General features: G+C 40.8%; 1 protein-coding gene across 7 annotated transcripts in view; it reads right to left on the bottom strand.

The window, feature by feature from the left end:
• Positions 1-20,761, bottom strand: part of cita (citron rho-interacting serine/threonine kinase a) — a 228,091-nt gene that overhangs the window by 116,640 nt on the left and 90,690 nt on the right. For all 7 annotated transcript variants that reach the window (XM_063034066.1, XM_063034067.1, XM_063034065.1 and 4 more), the window contains exons 11-12: positions 12,571-12,676; positions 6,063-6,206 (exon numbers count right to left, since the gene is read on the bottom strand). In XM_063034066.1, coding sequence (XP_062890136.1) covers positions 6,063-6,206; positions 12,571-12,676 — 250 coding nt within the window. The remainder of the gene's footprint in view (positions 1-6,062; positions 6,207-12,570; positions 12,677-20,761) is intronic.

The raw sequence follows: 20,761 nt of genomic DNA, 5'->3' as shown, positions 1-20,761 counted from the left end.
TTCCACACGCTCACAATCCTCTGAGTGAACTTGCTTCCCCTCACGTTCCCATTAAACTTTTCACCTTTCAGCCTTAACCCATGACCTCTAGTTGTAGTCCCTCCCAACCTAGTGGAAAAAGCCTGCTTGCATTTATCCTTTCTATACCCCTCATAATTTTGTATACCTCTGTCAAATCTCTTCTTAATCTTCTACATTCCAAGGAGTAAGGTCCGAACCTGTTCAACGTTTCCATATGACTCAGGTCCTTCAGTCTTGGCAATATCCTTGTAAATTTTCTCTGTACTCTTTCAAACTTATTTACATCTTTCCTGTAAATAAGTGACCAAAATTGCACATAATACTCCAAATTAAGCCTCACCAACGACTTATACAACTTCAACGTAATAACCCATCTCCTGTACTCAATACTTCGATGTGACTAATAGACTAAATTATTGCCAAAGAAAGAATCCTATCTCACGACTTGTCAAAGATTATGAATCCGACCTCAATCACAGTAAATATTGTCAGCATGAAGAGTACATCGATGATGTATGTGACTTACAGTGATATGGAGATGTTTGAGGATTTTAACTGCATATGCATTCGTCAGGTTGTCATCAGAATGACCTTGCAATACTTGGTGTTGCTTAGCTTCTGATTCAAGCTAATAGAACATTAGCATACAAAATCTGGAAAAACAGTCTGCTTGGGTACAAAAGAACACCCAAGCTACACAGCTAATTCAAATGTGGAGAAGCACAATTATTTTGATGCCTGATCTGACTTAAACTTTACATGCATTGGTTGCCTCTTGAGACTGGGTCACATAGTCAAGTTCTAACCAGGAACTCAACGTACTCACAAAGAATACTAACCCAACATATATTCATGAAACAATTGAGAGATCTTCCTTTGAGCTGGAGTTTAAAGTTTATTTCTTTCCATTTCTTAGGAGTGAATTTGGAAAAAATGGATCACCGGTGATGGCAACTATTAGGAAATTTGAACTACCATTTCAATTCTGAATGCCAGGTTGGTACAAAATGGGTCATTAATTTTTGTGGATCATCTATGATATTTCTTTCAAATATGAAAACCAAATATTATCAAATTTAGCTTAAGGTTATGACATGGCATGTAATGACATAACGTAGGCAAGAAGTTTCCTGGATCACTTCCTAGGTGTGTTCTCAGTTATTCAAGAGAATGTCCTCTGGCCTTAACAGTTTTGTATTATAAAAAAGCAAATAGATAGATTCCTGTTTCTGCTCTCAATGGAATGTCAATAGATTTTGGGAAAATTCTGTTGTAAACTGAGGATAGCTGCTGTGATAGTTTCTTCCCACTCCCACTTTTAAATAGACTATAATTAATCTTTCAGTTCATATATGAAAACGATCAGTGAGTTGATTTATACAGCCAGGGCTGTACCAAAAAAAAAGAGACCTGATATGAACATCTGCAATGAGAATTCAGAGAGAGAAATCAAAGCTAACGTTTCATTATTATAGTAATCTTACTGTGTCTTTATAATGTTCGGCCAAATCGCTCCAAAGGAAAGCAAATGGGAAGCTACACTAAAAATAAAATAATTCAGTCTATTTTAAGTCAAAATGTGCCAGTCAGCAATGATACAAATACAATTCATGCTAAAACACACAGCTAGATGAGTCATTTATAAATATGCAATAGTACAACACATTTTAACTTAAAATAGAATGTAGAAGGGATTTTACCTTAAGAGTAAAAGTTCAAAGTTCAAAGTAAATACGTCACCATATCTAACCTTGAGATTCATTTCCTTGTGGGCATACTCAATATATCCAATAACCACAACAGAATCAATGAAAGATGGCATAAACAGGGTAGACATCCAATGTGCAAAAGACAACAAACTATACAAATACAAAAAGAAAGAGAAAACAAGGAAATAAAAATAATAAATTAATAAGCAATAACTATCGACAACATGAGATGAAGAGTCCTTGAAGTGAGTTCACAGGTTGTGGGAACAGTTCAGAGATGGGGCAATGAGGTGCACTTATCCCCTCTGGTTCAAGAGCCTGATAGTTGAGTGGTAATAACTGTTCCTGAACCTGGTGGTGTGAGTCCTGAGGCTGCTGTACCTGCCTCCTGATGGCAGCAGCGAGAAGAAAGCGTGACGTGGGTGGTGGAGTCCTTAATGATAGATGCTGCTTTCCTAGGACAATGCTCCTTGTAGATGCACTCAATGGTGAGGAGGGCTTTTCCCTTGATGGTTTGGGCCATATCCACTACATTCCACACCAGGCTGTGACGCAGCCAGTTAATACACCCTCTAACACACATCTACAGAAGTTAGTCAAAGTTAAGGATGTTGTGCCAAATCTTCACAAATTTCTAAGCAAGTAGAGGTACTGCCATGTTTTCTTCATATTTACACTTATGAGCTGGGCCCAGGACAGGTCCTCTGAAATGATAACACCGAAGAATTTAACATTGCTGACCCTCTTCACCTCTGATTTCCTGTGAACTGGTTCATGAACCTCTGGTTTCCTCCTCCTGAAGTCAATAAAATCAGCTCCTTGGTCTTGTTGACAATGAGTAAGAGGTTGGTGTGGCACTTCTCAGCAAGATTTTCAACTTCACTCCTCTATAACTTTTATTTATAGAGCAGCTTTATAGACCATTAGACATAGGAGCAGAATTAGACTACTCGACCCACCAAGTCTGCTCTAACGTTCGATCATGGCTAATTTATTTTCCCTTTCAACTCCATGCTCCTGCCTTCTCCCCATAACCTCTGACACCCTTACTAATCAATACTTATCAATCTCCACTTTATTCCAGTGTAGTATTCCAAGACAATTTGAAAAGGGATTACCAGACAAAATCTAGCATTTATTCACACAAGAAGATATTTGGAAAGGTGAACAAAACATGGGTTTTAATGATCTTCCTAGGAGGAAAAAATGCAGAGAAAGCAAGATTAAGAAGAAAATTCCACGGTTTAGGCACTGAAACCTCAGCTGTCAACAGTAAAAATGGGAATTTACTGCTAAGTATTGGATGAGATCATGAATAGACATGAAACTTAACTTGCACATGGCATTCAATTTAGAACTTTTAAAACTGTAAGAGCCACAACTCTTGCTCAAACTAGCATGTAACCTATCTGGCTGGAGTGGCAGCAATCTGGGTATGAAGTTGTGAGTTTGAACTGAGTGGGAGGTCAGTGGAAGAGGATGGGTGCTCCCACTTGCGGAAGTTTATATAAACTTCAGTTAGTAAGCATTTAATAATATTAAACATTTTATTCATTGTTTTTCTCAATGCAAGTTTCTCTGTGTAATCTTAAAAGATGTTTATAAAAGGCTGAAAAATAAAATATAAATAATATAATGTCATAAATAGAAGTATAAATTATCTAAACGCAGATTTTGGAAGTTCATGCAGAGTAGGACTGTGCCAAATGAACATCTCAGCTATAAATGACCCCATTTGGCTCCAAGTCGAGAGAAAAACCATTAATTGGAGACATTCCTACAAATCAGAGCAGAGGGACAGTTTGTTGTAGAGACATACAGGATCAGTACAGGCTTGTAAAGGCTTGGTCAAACAAAATGATTTGAAAGACAGAATTTCAATCCTTTAGGTCCTTTAGAAATAAAGGCAAACAAAAGAGAAACGAGTTGAACAAAGCTTGGTACATTCTTATTCAGTTGTCCACAGAATAGTCATAAACAGACAATTAATTGGCTAAATTTTCAACAAGCAAAATAACAGTAATGAAGCATTTTCAGTTTTATTTCAGCAAAGAATAAAATGAGATGGCACAGGTCAAAAACATGTGTTTTGAAGTTCTGCATATTATGTATCTGGGAATTTATTCACATTGCAACACATTCTGTTTACCATAGACATTTCTTCATGCACTTTCAAATATGATCACTTACTTTAGGCAAAGAAAAAGAAAACGAAGAGGTGAAATTATAATTTTATAAGAGGCAAAAGAGGAGAGGGTGACACAATGTTAGGTATGATCTTACCAAATTCCACACTGCAGAAACATTAAAGACATGGGCGCAGTCTCATTAAGCGGCAGTCAGAGTACATATCAATGAACACCAAGTTGCGCCCTGACAGCTTCCAGGAAGAGTGAAGTCAGACTGTGTACAGCCCCATCGCAACAGAACTGCACACACCAATGATGGAAATCATGTGGGAGGGGTGGACTACATGCATCACAGTTCTCATAAATATTTTAGAAGATAGATTTGAAAGCCAGGCATATAAACACTGCATTGAGCACTACATTAAATGAAATGGAGATATTAGAAGAATGAATTAACACAAAACAAAGATCAAAGTTTTCATGATATTAAAAGGCTGGATAAACGTTAGAGATTCCTACTACAAACAAAAGAAAATCTACAGATGCTGGAAATCCAAGCAGCACACACAAAATGCTGGAGGAACTCAGCAGGCCAGGCAGCACCTATGGAAAAAAGTACAGTTGACGTTTCAGGCCAAGACCCTTCGGCAGGACTAGAGAAAAAAGCTGAGGAGTAGATTTAAAAGGTTGGGGGGAAGGGAGAGAGGAATACAAAGTGATAGGTGAAACCTGAAGGGGGAGGGATTAAGTAAAGAGCTGGGAAGTTGATTGGTGGAATTTACCAGAAGTTCGAGAAATCGATGTTCATGCCATCAGCTTGGAAGCAACCCATACAGACTATAAGGTCCCACCTAAAGGGTGATCTATACTTCTGCATCAATTCGACACCATAGGTACGGTGTCGCCGCGAACCCTACGCAGTGCCTATGCAGATCCCTATGCCGTAGCCTGACGCACACCTCTCCCAAAATGTAACTGCGCGTCGCAGCAACACAGAACGCAACAACTGTGATTGGTCCGCTTGGTAGCATCGCATTTCCTCCTACACTGCAATAGCTTCCCATTGGCCGACTGAAGGGCAGGGAAGGAACTCTGGCTGCAATGCTTTCCATAAAGCTTTACAGACCTCCGAAATTATGGAGGACATATTTCGCTTTTACGAAAAAAGGCGCTCGTTTCTTGTTTACCCCGAGAAAGACTACCATGACCATGAAGCCTAGCATAGGCGCAACGTGTCCGAATTGCAGAGCGATGCAGACACACCAACACACAAGTATAAATGCTCACAACGTGCGTAGGCCACTTGCGTAGGTTACGGCATCGAGTTGACGCACAAGAATAAATCAGCCTTAAGTGTGGCCTCATCATGACAGAGGAGGAGACCATGAATAGACATATCTGAATGAGAATGGGAAGTGGAATTAAAATGGGTGGCCACTAGGAAATCCCACTCAGATAGTAGTGTCGCCTCACCTAGAAGAACTGTTTGTGGCCATGAATGGTACTGAGGGAGGAGAAGTAGCACTTGTTCCACTTGCAAGGATAAGTGTCAGGAGGGAGATCAGTGGGGAGGGATGAGTCGTATAGGGAGCGATCCCTGCGGAAAGCAGAAAGTGGGGGTGGGAGGAGGGAAAGATGTGCACGGTGGTGGGTCCCTTTGGAGATGGCAGAAGTTGTAGAGAATTATGTGTTGGATGCAGAGGCTGGTGGATGAGGACAAGAGGAACCCTATCCCTGGTAGGGTGGCGGGAGGATGGGGTGAGAGCAGACATGCATGAAATGGAAGAGAAATGGTTGAGGGCATCGTTGATGGTGGAGGAAGGGAAGCCCCCTTTCTTTGAAGGAGGAGGACTTCTTCGTTCTGGAATGAAAAGCCTCATCCTGAGAGCGGATGTGGTGGAGAAGGAGGTGGTGTTTTTACAAGTAACGGACTAGATTCCTGCTAGTCATGAAATGAAGGGTATCACCAAAAAATTAGAGTCAGACCTTTCAACAGCAAAGCTAGAAAACACTTCTGCAAAGAGTTTTAACCAATACAGGGAAAAGGACAGTAAGCTGGAATGTGATCATAGTTCAGTTATCATTTCACTCAAGGTAGAGCAAATGAGGGGTAAACAAACTACCAGGGCCATGTGTTCTGAAACCTGAAAACAATCTAAACAACATTGACAGACGTGATCCTATAATGGATGCTGGTACTTACACTACATTCTGTAATATACGTTGCCAAGTCCTGCTCCAGGATTGACTTCTGGGATTCAGATGCCTGAAGCTCCACATCCTTTTGCTCAAGAGCTGTTTCTAGCTCACAGACTTTTCGATGCAAATGTGTGACTTCTTGATCCATCTGAAAGAGAAACATTTTAAAACATCAAATAAAGTCATCATTTGGTATCACTTACATAGATGAATCTTAAACTTCTGGTTCAATCCAGATATAACAACATTTCAGGTTTAATAGTAACTAGCTATTTCATATTAAAGTTAATAGGTACTGCAGAGGAAAATTGAAGAGAAAAGTTATCATTATTTTACCTGTGTTGCTAATTTTCACCAAAATATTGCTATACAATAATGATACTTTGATCATGTACTTTGATTTGGGATCTCTTCTGGAGATGGTATGACCTGTACAAAGGGGACGAGTTGCACCTGAACCCGAGGGGGACTAATATCCTTATGGGCAGGTACGCTAGGGCTGTTGGGGAGAGTTTAAACTAATTTGGCAAGGGAATTGGAGTGACAGGGCTGAGGATGGGGCAATTAGTAGATAAGTAGATGCAGGTGTATTGAGACTGTGACGAAAAACAGGCAGAAGACAGAACAAAATTAGAGTCGGTGGGTTGAGTTGAAGTGTAACAGGCAGGTTTAATAGAGCATTCGGGACGGTTTAAACTAATTTGGCAGGGAGATGGGATCCGGAGTGATAGGGCTGAGGAAGGGGAAAACAGAAATAAATCAAAGATAGCGTGCAACAGAGATGATAGAAAGGACAGGCAGGAGATGAGGCATAATCACAGCCAGTGGTATGAGTTACAGGGCAATAGAGGCGTGGTGCAGTACTGGACTGAAAGTTATATTTGAATGCACACTGCATAAGAAATAAAATGGGTGAACTTGAAATTCAGCTATAGATTGGCAGGTATTATGTTGTGGCCTGTGGAGAGACTTTAGGGGAATAGGCAAAGAAGTGGCAAATGAAATGCAATGTTGGAAAGTGTATGGTCATGCACTTTGGTGGAAGAAATAAATGGGCAGACTATTATTTAGATGGGGAGAGAATTCAAAATGCAGAGATGCAAGGGGACTTGGGAGTCCTTGTGCAGGATACCCTAAAGGTTAACCTCCAGGTTGAGTCGGTGATGATGAAGGCGAATGCAATGTTGGCATTCATTTCCAGAGGTATAGAATATAAGAGCAGGGATGTGATGTTGAGGCTCTATAAGGCACTCGGGAGACCACACCTGGAGTATTGTGTGCAGTTTTGGGCTCCTTATTTTCGAAAGGATATACTGACATTAAAGAGGGTTCAGAGAAGGTTCACGAGAATGATTTCAGGAATGAAAGGGTGACTGTATGAGGAATGTCTGGCAGCTCTTGGGCTGTATTCCCTGGAGTTCAGGAGAATGAGGGGATCTCATTGAAACATTCCGAATGTCAAAAGGCCTGAAGAGATTATTTCCCATGGTAGGGAGTCTAGGACAAGAGGGCACGACTTCAGGATTGAAGGACATCCATTTGGAACAGAAATGCAGAGAAATTACTTTAGTCAGAGGGTGGTAAACCTGTAGAATTTGTTGCCACGAGCGGTTGTGGCGGCCAAGTCATCGGATGCATTTAAGGCAGAGATAGATAGGTTCTTGATTAGCCAGGGCATCAAAGGGAACGGGGAGATGGCAGAGGAGTGGGGATGACTAGAAGAATTGGATCAGGCCATGATTGAATGGCAGAGCAGACTCTTCGGGCCAAATGGCCTAATTCTGCTCCTATATCTTATGGTCTTTGGTAACATGAGGGCAATACTGAAAACGGTGATGAATCTCGGACTGAAGGTGTTCTGTTTGAATACACACAGTGTATGGAATAAGGTAGTTGCTTTTATGGCACAGTTTAGAGATTGGCAGTTATGACGTCTGGGCATCACTGAGTCGTGGCTGAAAGAAGATTATAATTGGGAGCTTAACATCCAAGGATACACATAGTATCAAAAGGAAAGCAGGTAGACAGAGGGTGTGGACTGGCTCTGTAGGTAAATAATAAAATCAAAATCTTAGAAAGAGGTGACATAGGATTAGAAGATGTAAAATCCTTGTGGGTAGAGTTAAGAAAATGCACAGGCCTCCAAATGGTAGTCAGGATGTGGAATATAAATTACACTGGGAGATAGAAAAGGCATACTATATAAAAAGAACAATGTTAGGATAGTTATGTGGGTTTCAATATGCAGGTAAATTGGGAAAATCAGGTTGGTGCTGGATCCCAAGAGAGGGAATTTGTAGAATGTCCATGAGATGGCTTTTTAAAGTATTAGGAGAAAGTCGGCCGGCTGGTGGCGCAGTGGCATCAGCGCCGGACTGCAGAACGAAGGCTCCCGAGTTCGAATCCAAGTCGGGCCACCCCCCCGAGCACGCTTCCCATCTGTGCTGGGTTGGGCATCGAGCTAGCCACTCGGCCTCGTAAAAAAAAAAGGGTCGAGTCAGGAACGTTCATATCGTGACCCGGTTAATCCGAAAGGAGACCAATCTTGACACCACGTGCCAGACAAGAATGGCTGACTGTCTGGTGCGACACGCTAAAAGAAAAAAAGGAGAAAGTCAATTCTGGACTGGGTGTTGTGTAATGAACCAGGTTTGATTAGGGAGCTTAAGGTAAAGGAACTTTGAGAAGCTGTGATCATAATATGATAGAATTCACCTTGCAGTTTGAGAGGGAGAAACTGAAGGTAAAGGGAATTACGGAGGCATGAGCGAGGAGAGGACAAACAGAACAGAGATGAGTGGAGTTTCTGGGGCAGTTTAGAAAGCACAGATACATCCCAAAGATGAAGAAGTATTCAAAGGGAGGATGACTCAGTCGTGGCTGACAAGGAAAGTCAAACAGAGCAGAAAAGCTAAAGACAAGACATATAATATAGCAAAAAATAGTAGGGAGTTTAAAGGACTGGGAAGCATTTAAAAACCAACAGAAGGCAACTAAAAAGCCATAAGGAGAGAAAATATTAAATATGAAGGTAAGCTATCCAAAAATATCAAGAAGCTACCAAAACTGTTTTTCAGGTACATGAAGAGCAAAAGAGAGGCAAGAGTGGATATTGGAGCACTGGAAAATGAAGACAGGTAGTAATAGGGGCCCAAAAATGGCAGACAAACTTATTAAGTATTTTATGTCAATCTTCACCGTGGAAGACACTAGTAGTATGCCAGAAATTCAAAAGTGTCAGGGGGCATAAGTGAGCACAGTTGTTATTACTAAGGAGAAGGTGCTTGGAAAGCTGAAAGGTCTGAAGGTAGATAAGTCACCTGGACCAGATGGACTACACCCCAGGGTTCTGAAGGAGGTAGCTGAAGAGATTGTGGAAGCATTAGTAAAGATCTTTCAAGAATCATGAAATTCTGAAGTGGTTCTAGAAGGCTGGAAAATTTCAAATGCCACTCCACTCTTTAATAAGGGAAGGAGACAGAAGAAAGGAGATTATCGGCCACTTGACCTGACGAGGTTACAGGGGACTTGGAGGTGCATGATAAAATAGGCCAAAGTCAGCATGGTTTCCTTAAGGGGAAATCTTGCCTGGCAACTTTGTTGGAATTCTTTGAGGAAATAACAAGCAGGATAGACAAAGGAGATGTTCAGAAGGCCTTTGATAAGGTGCCACACATGAGGCTGCTGAACAAGATAAGAGCCCATGGTATTACAATTAAAATGCTAACATGGATAGAAGATTGGTTGACTGAAAGGTGGAAATGAGTGAGAATAATGAGGGCCTTTTTCTGGTTGGCTGTCGGTAAACAGTATTGGGACCTCTTCTTTTCACATACATGTCAATGATTTATGATGGAATTGATGACTTTGTGGCCAGGTTTGTGGATGATACAAAGATAGGTGGAGGGATAGGTAGTGTTGAGGAAGCAGAGAGTCTTCAGAAGGACGTAGACAGACTGAGAGAATAGGCGAAGAAGTGGCAGAAGGAATATAGTGTAGGGAAGTAATGGTCAAGCACTTTGATAGAAGGAATCAGGGCATAGACTATTTTCTGAATGGGGAGAAATATTCAAAAATCAAGTACAAAGGGACCTGGGAGTCCTTGTGCAGGATTCCCTAAAAGTTAACTTGCAGGTTGAGTCAGTGGTAAGGAAGGCAAATGCAATGTTAGTATCCATTTCAAGAGGACTAGAATATAAAAGCGAGGATATGATGCTCAGGCCTTTATAAGGCATTGGTCACACAGTGAGTGGTGGGTGCATGGAATGCACTGCAGAGACAGTGGTAGAGGTGGATACAATAGGGCCTTTTAAGAGACTCTTAGCTTAGAAAGATAGTGGGCTATGCAGTAGGGAAATTCTAGGCAGTTTCTAGAGTAGGTTACATGGTTGGCACAACATTGTGGGCCGAAGGGCCTGTAATGTGTTGTAGATTTCTATGTTCTCTGGTCAAATCACACAGATTATTATGAGTAGTTTTGAGCCCTTTACGAAAAGGTGTGCTGGCATGGAGATGGTCCAGAGGAGGTTCACGAGAATGATTTCAGGAATGAAATGTTAACATAAGGAGGGCTTGATGGCTCTGGAACTGTACTCACAGGAGTTTAGAAGAATAAGGGGGAATTTCATTGAAAGCTATCAAATGTTGAACGGCCTCAATAGAGTAGATTTGGAGAGGATGTGTCCTATAGTGGGTGAGTCTAGGACCAGAGGGCAAAGCCTCAGAATAGAGGGATGTCCATTTAGAACATAGATTAGGAGGAATGTCTTCAGCCAGACAGTGGTAAATCTGTGGAATTCATTGCCATTAATGGTTTTGAAGGCCAAATCATTTAGTACATTTAAAGCAGAGGTTGATTGATTCTTGATTAGTTAAGGCATCAGAGGTAATGGAGGGAAGACAGGAGAAGTGGGTTGAGAGGGTTAATAGATCAACAATGATGAAATGGCGGATCAGACTCAATGGGTCGAAGGGCCTAATTCTGCTCTTATGTCTTATGATCAGTAAATGTTTGATATTTTCACAGAAAACCTACACCATTCCTTTGTATGATTTTACATGCACACAAAGACCAGATCAAGCAAGTTTCCTGCAGTGTACAAGATTTTCCTGAATAAGTGTAAATGAATGAATACCTGATGTGAAGCCTCAAGTTTTATTTCCAAGAAACAAATTCTTTTATGATTACAGATGTCTCTAGATTCAGAAATATTCTTTCAATTTTCTTCTGCCATATAGAATGTTTTTTTTTCTGTCCTAGATAGTCAAATGTTCTTCCGTGCTTCCCTCCAAAGCACCAAAACTTATTTATATTGTAGCTTAAGATACTAGAAAAGACTTATTCAACCTATTATAAATGTCCTAATCTTTGGAAAGTGCTGTGATCTATCACGATAACGCTACTAATTGTATTCTTCAGGTAATTATTCAATTCCCATTTGTCACTCTCAGGCAGTCATAACAATATACAATTGAAATTCTCTTCATGCCCTTGTGTCAGCTCAGTTTCTTTTCATTATCATCTTAACTCAACCTGTTCTGATATCTGTCACCAGAAATACTACTTCTTCATTTATTATACAAATAAACCTTATTAATTTTGATATTAACCCTTTTAATTTTGATCACTTCTGTCATCAAAACATTTCTGTAGGATATATCAGGAATTACTTCTGTTCACTGCTCTTGCCAGACCTGATAATTATTTCCAGATTTCCTGTTCTTTCCCTGCAGAGCTCTTAGAATCATTTAGCTTTTCTTATTTTATTTGACTGGCTAGAGGTCAATAGATTAGGGAGTTGAGATTTTGCCATTATTTTCCAAATAAATAAATGCTGGTCGCATTCCAAATTATAATCGTCTGATTGCGCTGAGGAATAGTCCAGCTGCAACTACAATTTGAGCTTAGTTTCTAAAAACTAACATTTAGTTTTCTTCTTTAGTAGTTCTCTTCAAATAGATAGTAGGTGCTAACGAGTTTGAATTTTTGAAGTAATACACAGTGAAGTAAAATATCAGTTTATAGCTCTATGGTTTTATACTATATTTAGGACAATGCTAAAATATCAATGAATTTGTCCAACCTCAAAGAATCAAAACATACAATAATTAGTTAATTGTTGAATTTTTACATCTTTTTAACTTTGGTTTTGCATTTTGTAAGACAAAATAAGTTCAACAGCAGTATCGGGCATAGAAACCATTGGCAAAATCTGCGCAGATGTTAACAAAACAGTGCAGGAATTGCTGTGGTAATTAGATCCAATTGTGAAATAATAGATCACTCTGTTTTTACAATAAAATGCAACATAATATTTACAAATATGTACATCAAACAAATCACACAAAGATCGCTTCAGAAATTTACAATCTACCAATATTAGACAAGATCTGTGAGGAACAAAAGAAACAAACAATGGTAATGCTGTTAATAAAGATAGTACATGAAACTTACCATATTATTTATGAGAAAATAAGTTATAAAAATCCCTATATATTTTGTCCCCAAATACCTTATGACATGTGTCCTGTGACTCCAGTAATTCTTTATTCTTTAACAGCAGCTTTTTTTCCAGAGAGTTAGTCTTGGCTGGTGAGTCCATCAATGAAGTTACTGATCTGCAAAATATCAAGACTATTTTATTATTTTTACATGTATTTCAAGGAAACCACAGTATCAATGCCAGGTTAATTTATTTTGTGATGTCCTTTTTAAATAAGTTACACAGTCAGTTTACACACAAACTATCAGGCAGCATGTTTGGAGGGAAATGAACAGTTGATGTATCAGGCCAAACTTTTATTGATCATTTCCATCCATAAATGCTGCATGACTTGCAGAGCTCCTCCAGCATTTTATTTGTTTTGCTCCAGATTTCCAGCATCGACAGTCTCTCTTATGCCTACAAGAATTCAGCAGAGGGGTTCATTCTTCCAAAAACCTGAACACTAACATTTAGGATTCCTTGTCATATATGAAATTAGGAAGATTTAAAAAAACAAATCCAAATTTAAATTCAACCAGATTATCAATTTAGTTAAAAGAAGGCTAATCTTAAAATTTGTATCAGTTGTTGCCATTGAGTATTCTGCCTTCAGACTTAGCAACATTATTTTAATGGCTCACTGGGCTTCGACAATAATCACAATCTCTAACAAGCCAAGGCCCAACTACCTTTCTTTATTATTGAATGGCATTACTAATGCTGAGTCCCCACCATGGACTTTCTGTGGGTTCACCACTAATCAGGTGCTGTTTAAGTGGCTTAAACATTTTCTAGATGATACACAGTATCCTTTATATGCAGGGAGTGGAGAGAATGAATATTTAATGTGATAGACCATATAGAACAGCCAATTTTTTGCTGAATATTATAGCTTTTTGAGTGTTGTTGCAACTGAGCAAGCAAAAAGAAATTCCATCACAATCCTGTACATAGAATGGGAGCAACGCATCCACAGGTGAATCATTTACTGCACGATACCTAGCAATCAATATGCTCCTATAGTCACAAGTATTTATGAGGCTCGTTCAGCTGAATTTCTGAGCCATGGTAAAAAACTGGGAAAAGGCTTACTTAGTCCTGTTAGAATATGGACCTCTCTCAACACCACTAAAGTACAACTCCTAAAGTATACTCAAACTCCAATTCAAGTATAAAACCTGAAGTAATACAAAAGGGAACCAGACAGTGTGATGGACCAGCAATTATGATGCTGTTTCACAGTTCTAGGGACCCAGGTTCAATGATGATATTGGTTGCTGTGTTTGTGCAGCTTAAATATTATCCCTCTGACCACTTGAGTTTCCACTGGCTGCTCTGATACCCTTCTACATCCCATAAGTGGTCTGATTACTGTAAATTATCCCTTAATGTAGCTAAGTGCCAAAACTATTAAATGATTGTTGATGAGTGCACGAGAGAGAATAAGTTGTAGTGCTAGAGTAAAATAAAGAAAGAGACACTGATTCCAATGGAATTTGCTCTGTTGAGTTGAATGGACTTTAGTGTTGTAAGCATCCATGAAATAAAACTTCCGGATTCAGCTCTGGCACAAATGGATCCCTGTTAAGAACCAGTCTTGCATCAACATTTGTACAAGTGCAAACCCCATATTATGAAATTGCCTAATAATTGTCCTTTGCTATTTGATAGACCTTGATACAAAGCCGAGAGACAGTGGGATTGAATGATGTATTTCAACAGACCCTGAAATAATCTTCAGTATTAGCTCTGATGCTGTAGGTGCTATTCACAAGTTACACGTATTGTCACCTCAGCCATTCTCCAAAAGTTTTGTTACGTATCCTTATGGCTGAACTTATAATTTATTAGAAATTTTCAGCAGAAAAAAGTGCGTAATTAGTTAGCTGACTGAGTTTTTGCCTCAGTCTGGCAACAGACCAAATATTATCTGGTTTATTGAACTCTATTTCAGAATTTGTAATGTGAAATTTTAGATAAGATAAGATAAAACTTTACTTATCCCAAAGGAAATTATTGTTGTAAGGTTGCTCAGTCAGAAATATATACTTCAAAATACAAAATCTAAGGATTGAAGTATGAAAAAGAAATCGAAGTGTGCATTAAAAAGTAATAGTGAAAAATACAGATGTGCAATAAAACCACATACTTCAATACTTAAGGAGGAAGAGTTGTAGTCTTATAGCCTCAGGGAGAGAGGATCTCCTGTTGTGTTCAGTTGTACACCTCAGTGGAATCAGTCTGTTACTAAAGGTGCTCCTCTGTTTGTCCAGTATGTCATGGAGTGATTGAGAGGGATTGTCCATAATGCTCTGTAGCTTCTGCAGCATCCTACGCTCAGTCACAACCACCAGGGAATCCAATTCCACCCCCAGAACAGAACCAGCCTTCCTGACGAGCTTATCGATCTTCTTGGCGTCAGCTGCTCTCACCCTGCTGCCCCAGCAGACCACAGCGTAGAATAGAACACTGCCCACCACTGAGTCGAAGGATATCTGCAGCAAGGTACTGCAGATGCTGAATGACCAGAGCCTTGTCAGGAAGTACAGTCAGCTCTGTCCCTTCTTATACAGAGCCCCTTTCTTTTTAGTCCAGTCCAGTTTATTGTCCAGGTGAGTTCCCAGGTATTTGTAGTCCTGGACAGCTTCCACATCTGTTTCCTTGATGCATGTTTTCACCCTCCTGAAGTCCACTACCAACTCTTTTGTCTTAGTGATGTTGAGCACCAGGTGATTCAGCCAACACCACTCAATAAAGTTGTCCGCCACACTTCTGTACTCAGCCTAACAAATCTGGCTGGTATAGCCCACAAATGCCGAATTGTTCAAAAGCTTCTGCAGTTGGCAAGACTCCAATTGTATCTGAAGTCCAAGGTGTAGACAGTGAACAGGAAGGGAAACAGGACAGTCCGATGCAGAGCCCCTGTGTTGCTAACCACAGTATCTGATACACAGCTCTGCAATCTCACATACTGTGGCCGACTGCGGCCGAATTTTACTTCTCAGTCTATGGTTATGATCAAATACATTGAACAATTCAGAATGGTGCCCAGTATAACCCTAGTCATAAGGCAAAAGTTTATACCTCTGTTTTCCTTCTTTCTAAAAGGCACAAGAAATATTTATATCAGCCAATTAATCTTTCCACTGCTGAGCGGCCATTAATACATTGCTTGAAACAGGGTATTCTTAGATTAATTCCTTAGAAATGGGCTCATTCTTTAAAATTAATTGATAGATAGAATTTTACTACACAGAAACAGGCACCATGGCCCAACTCAACCATGCCAACCAAACTGCCCATTCCTGCTAAATCTGTTTGCCTGCATTTGGGCAACATCCCTCTACGCCCTTCCTGTTTTGGCTGATACTAATGCCTTTTAAACAATACAATTGTACTTGCCTCTACCACCTCCTCTGGCAGCTCTTTCTATATACCCAACCTCCTCCGTCCAGAAAAACTTGCTCCGAGGACCGTCAATAAATCCTTTCTCTCTCACCTTAAATCTGTGCCCTCCAGTTTTAGACATCCCTACTTCAGTAGAAGAATGTCACTATCTAGCCTATCTACAGCATACCTTTCATAGTTTTACACACCTCTATAAGGTCACCCCTCAGCTTCCTTCACTCCAGGGAAAACTGTGTCAGCTTATTCAATCACACTTTGTAACTCAAGCTCTCTAGTCCATGCAATATTCCGCTGAATCCTTTTTGCACTCTTTCTAGCTTACTCACATCCTTCCTATAGCATGGTGACTAACCACAGACACAATACTCCAAATGCAGCTTAACGATTGATTTGTAAATTGTAACACGATGTCCCTACTTCTACACTCAGTGCATCAGCAGATGAAGGCAAGCATACAATATGCTTTCTTCAGTCTCGTACCTCCAGAGTATTGTAATGAATGGCATCAAAAGCTCAATGAACTTACAGCAAAGAACAATGACTAAAAGTGGAGAGAGAGAAACAGCTAGTTATGACATTTATAGGAACAGAAGTATGCCCATACATTAGATTTTTTGACTTTAATGATATCTTGGAAGCATTTTCATATGTAAGAATGTCCAAACACTGGATGTTTATACCCCAGGAACAGACTGTAGGTCTCTGGGGCCAATATGGACTATTGTCTCTATATGGTCACCCTGCTTGAGCAAAGTGAACAAAAAATCACTTAAAAAATTTTTTGCAGAATTATGGAGGAAGAGGAAGGGGGCAGGTGTGGTTGATGGGATAGTTCCCATATGGTGGACCAGGAGCCTGTGCTGTTTGTTTAATCATTTAATGTTTCTATTAACCGCATGGATATCTGCTATGCATTAAATCATTCAGGGCAACATCATTAGATAGAAGAGTTATCATAAAGAACCAATGAGAGGGAAGAGAAAATAGGATAAAATAGATAAACAGTTATTCAGTAACACACACAAAATGCTGGAGTAACTCAGCTGGTCGGGCAGCACTTGCAGAAATGAATAGATAGTCGACATTTCAGGCCAAGACCCATCTTCAGGACTGAGAAGAAAAGAGGAAAATGCCAGAATAAAAAGGTGGGGGGTGGGGGGGAGGAGGAGGCTAGCTGGAAAGTTTTAGGTGAAGTCAGGTGGATGGGAAAAGTCAAGGGCTGGAGAAGAAGGAATCTGATAGGAGAGGACAGTGAACCATAGAAGAAAGGGAAGGAAGAGGGAACCCAGGAGAAGTAATAGTCAGATGAGAAGAGGTAAAAGGTCAGAGTGGGAAATAGAGAAAGTGGGGGGAGGGGAGGGGGGAGGAATTTGTTTACCGGAAGGAAAAATCAATATTCATGCCCTGAGGTTGGAGGCTACCCAGATGGAAAATAAGGTGTTGATCCTCCACCATGAGCGTGGCCTCATGTTGGCTCAAGAAGAGGCCACAGACCGACATGTCAGAACGGAAATGGAAATAGGAATTAAAATGTTTGGCCACCAGGAAGTCCTGCTTGTGGCAGATGGAGCAGCGGTGTTCGATGAAATGAAACCCCAATTTATAAGACCATAAGATATAAGAGCAGAAGTAGGCCATTCGGCCCATTGAGTCTGCTCCGCCATTCAATCATGGGCTGATCCAATTCTTCCAGTTATCCCCACTACCCTGCCTTCACCCCATATCCTTTAATACCCTGACTAATCAAGAACCTATCTATCTCTGCCTTAAATACATCCAATGACTTGGCCTCCGCAGCCGCTCGTGGCAACAAATTCCACAGGTTTACCACTCTCTGACTAAAGTAATTTCTCCACATCTCTGTTCTGAAAGGACGTCCTTCAATCCTCTTGTCCTAGAATCCCCTACCATGGGAAATAACTCTGCCATATCTAATCTGTTCAGGCCTTTTAACATTTGGAATGTTTCAATGAGATCCCCCCTCATTCTCCTGAACTCCAGAGAATACAGACCAAGAGCTGCCAGATGTTCCTCATACAGTAACCCTTTCACTCCTGGAATCATTCTTGTGAATCTTCTCTGAACCCTCTCTAATGTCAGTATATCCTTTCGAAAATAAGGAGCCCAAAACTGCACACAATACTCCGTGTGGTCTCACGAGTGCCTTATAGAGCCTCAAGATCACATCCCTACTCTATATTCTATACCTCTAGAAATGAATGCCAACATTGCATTTGCCTTCTTCATAACCAACTCAACCTGGAGGTTAACCTTTAGGGTATCATGTACAAGGACTCCCAAATCCCCTTGCATCTCTGCATTTTGAATTCTCTCCCCACCTAAATAATAGTCTGCCCATTTATTTCTTCCACCAAAGTGCATAACCATACACCTTCCAACATCGTATTTCATTTGCCTCTTCTTTGTGCATTCCCCTGAACTATCTAAATCTCTGCAGGTTTTCTGTTTCCTCAACACTACCTGCTCATCCACCTATCTTTATATCACCGGCAAATTTAGCCACAAATCCGTTAATCCCATAGTCCAAATCATTGACATGAATCGTAAAAAGCAGCGATCCCAACACCAGCCCCTGTGGAATTCCACTGGTAACCAGCAGCCAGCCAGAATGAGATTCCTTTATTCCCACTGTCTGTTTTCCGCCGACCCATGCTAGTAATTTCCCTGTAATTCCATGGGCTTTGATCTTGCTTAGCAGCCTCATGTGTGGCACCTTGTCAAAGGCCTTCCGAAAATCCAAGTACACCTCGTCTACTGCATCTCCTTAGTCTACCCTGCTTGTAATTTCCTCAAAGAATTGCAGTAGGTTTGTCAGGCAGGATTTTCCTTTCAGGAAACCATGCTGGCTTTGGCCAATCTTGTCATGTGCCTTCTGGTACTCCGTAATCTCATCCCTAACAATCGATTCCAACAACTTCCCAACCACTGATGTCAGGCTAATAGGTCTATAGTTCCTTTTCTGCTGCCTCCCACCCTTCTTAAATAGTGGAGTAACATTTGCAATTTTCCAGTCATCCGGTACAATGCCAGAACCTATCGATTCTTGAAAGATCATTGTTAATGCCTCCGCAATCTCTCCAGCTACTTCCTTCAGAACCCGAGGGTGCATTCCATCAGGTCCAGGTTTATCCACCCTCAGACCATTAAGTTTCCTGAGCACCTTCTCAGTCATAATTTTCACTGCATAAACTTCACTTCCCTGACACTCTTGAATGTCTGGTACACTGCAGATGTCTTCCACTGTGAAGACCGATGCAAAATATGCATTCAGTTCCTCTGCCATCTCTGCATTTCTCATTACAATATCTCCAGCATCGTTTTGTATTGGTCCTATATCTACCCGCGACTCTCTTTTACTCAAGGTTATATACTTACCCTTTATATACATATGACGGGTCTCAGCAATGAAGAGAATGCCACACCGGGAGCACCGGATACAATAGACAAGCCCAGCAGACTCACAGGTGAAGCATTGCCTCAACTGGAAGGACAGCCTGGGCTCTGAATGGAACTGAGGGAGGAGGTGTATAGGCCGGTGTAGGACTTAGGCCACTTGCAAGGATAAATGCCAGGAAGGAGATTAATGCGGAGGGACAAATTGACAAAGGAATTGCAGAGGGAGTGATCCCTCAGAAATGGGATGGGGGATGAAGATATGTTTAGTGGTGGGATCCCTTTGGAGATGCTGGAAGTTGCAGAGTATGATATGTTGGATACGGAGGCTGATGGGGTGGTAGGTAAGGACAATAAAAACTCTATCACTGTTAAGGTGGCAGGAAGATGGGGTGAACGCAGATGTTCAGGAAATGGAGGAGATCCAGGTGAAGGAAGCATCAATAGTGGAGGGAGGCTAACCTCATACTTTAAAGAAGGAGCTCATCTCTGATCCTGGGAACAGATGTGGCAGAGGCAAATAAACTGAGAAAAAGGAATATAATTTTTACAGGATATAGAGTGGGAAGACATATAGTCGCGATAACCGTGGGAATCAGTAGGTTTAAAAAAAGATATCATTTGACAGTTTCTCTCCAGAGATAGACAGAAATTAAGAATGAGAAGGGAGATGGCAGAGATGGACCTAGTGAATTTAAGAGCAGGGTGGAAGTTAGAGGCATAGTTGATAAAATTAACAAGAACAGTATGGGTGCACGAACCAGCTTCGATGCAGTCGTCAGTGTAGTGGAGGAAGAGTTGAGGAGCATCACCAGGGAGGGCTTCAAACATGGACTGTTCTACATAGCCAGCAAAGAGGCAGTCATAGCTACAGCCCATACAAGTGCCCATGGTTACCCCTGGAGTTTGAAGAAAGTAGGAGGAGTTAAAGGAAAAATTGTTCAGGGTGAGGACCAGTTCAGATAGATGGAGGAAGGTGGAGGTGGAAGGGGGAATTAGTTGGTTCCTTTGTCAAGGAAATGAGAGCTTTGAGGCCTTCTTGATGGGGGATCGTGTATTCAGTACAGCCTGAAAGGAGCATGCAGCCCCTCATCTACAGACTGAAACTCTACAGATGCAAACAGCCTGACAACAGTAAAATATATAATCATGTCATGTATTGTGAAACAACTCACCCAAATGGCATCAATCGTTCTAGCAGTAAGATCCAAGTGTGTGCATCAATGTGCTAAAAGTAGCCTGTACATGATGCGTGCATCGTGGGTGACTGCTGCGTGACCACAAGAACAACTCAGGTTGGATGAGCAAGATAGTTATCTAATGACTCCTTTCGTTCTGGAGTGTGTAATATGACAAAGGGAATATAAAAATACAGAGCTTTACAGAATTAAATTTT

Source organism: Mobula hypostoma, chromosome 27 (assembly GCF_963921235.1).
Source record: "Mobula hypostoma chromosome 27, sMobHyp1.1, whole genome shotgun sequence".
Taxonomy (NCBI): Eukaryota; Metazoa; Chordata; class Chondrichthyes; order Myliobatiformes; family Myliobatidae; genus Mobula; species Mobula hypostoma.
This window is presented reverse-complemented; position numbering and strand designations above follow the sequence as displayed.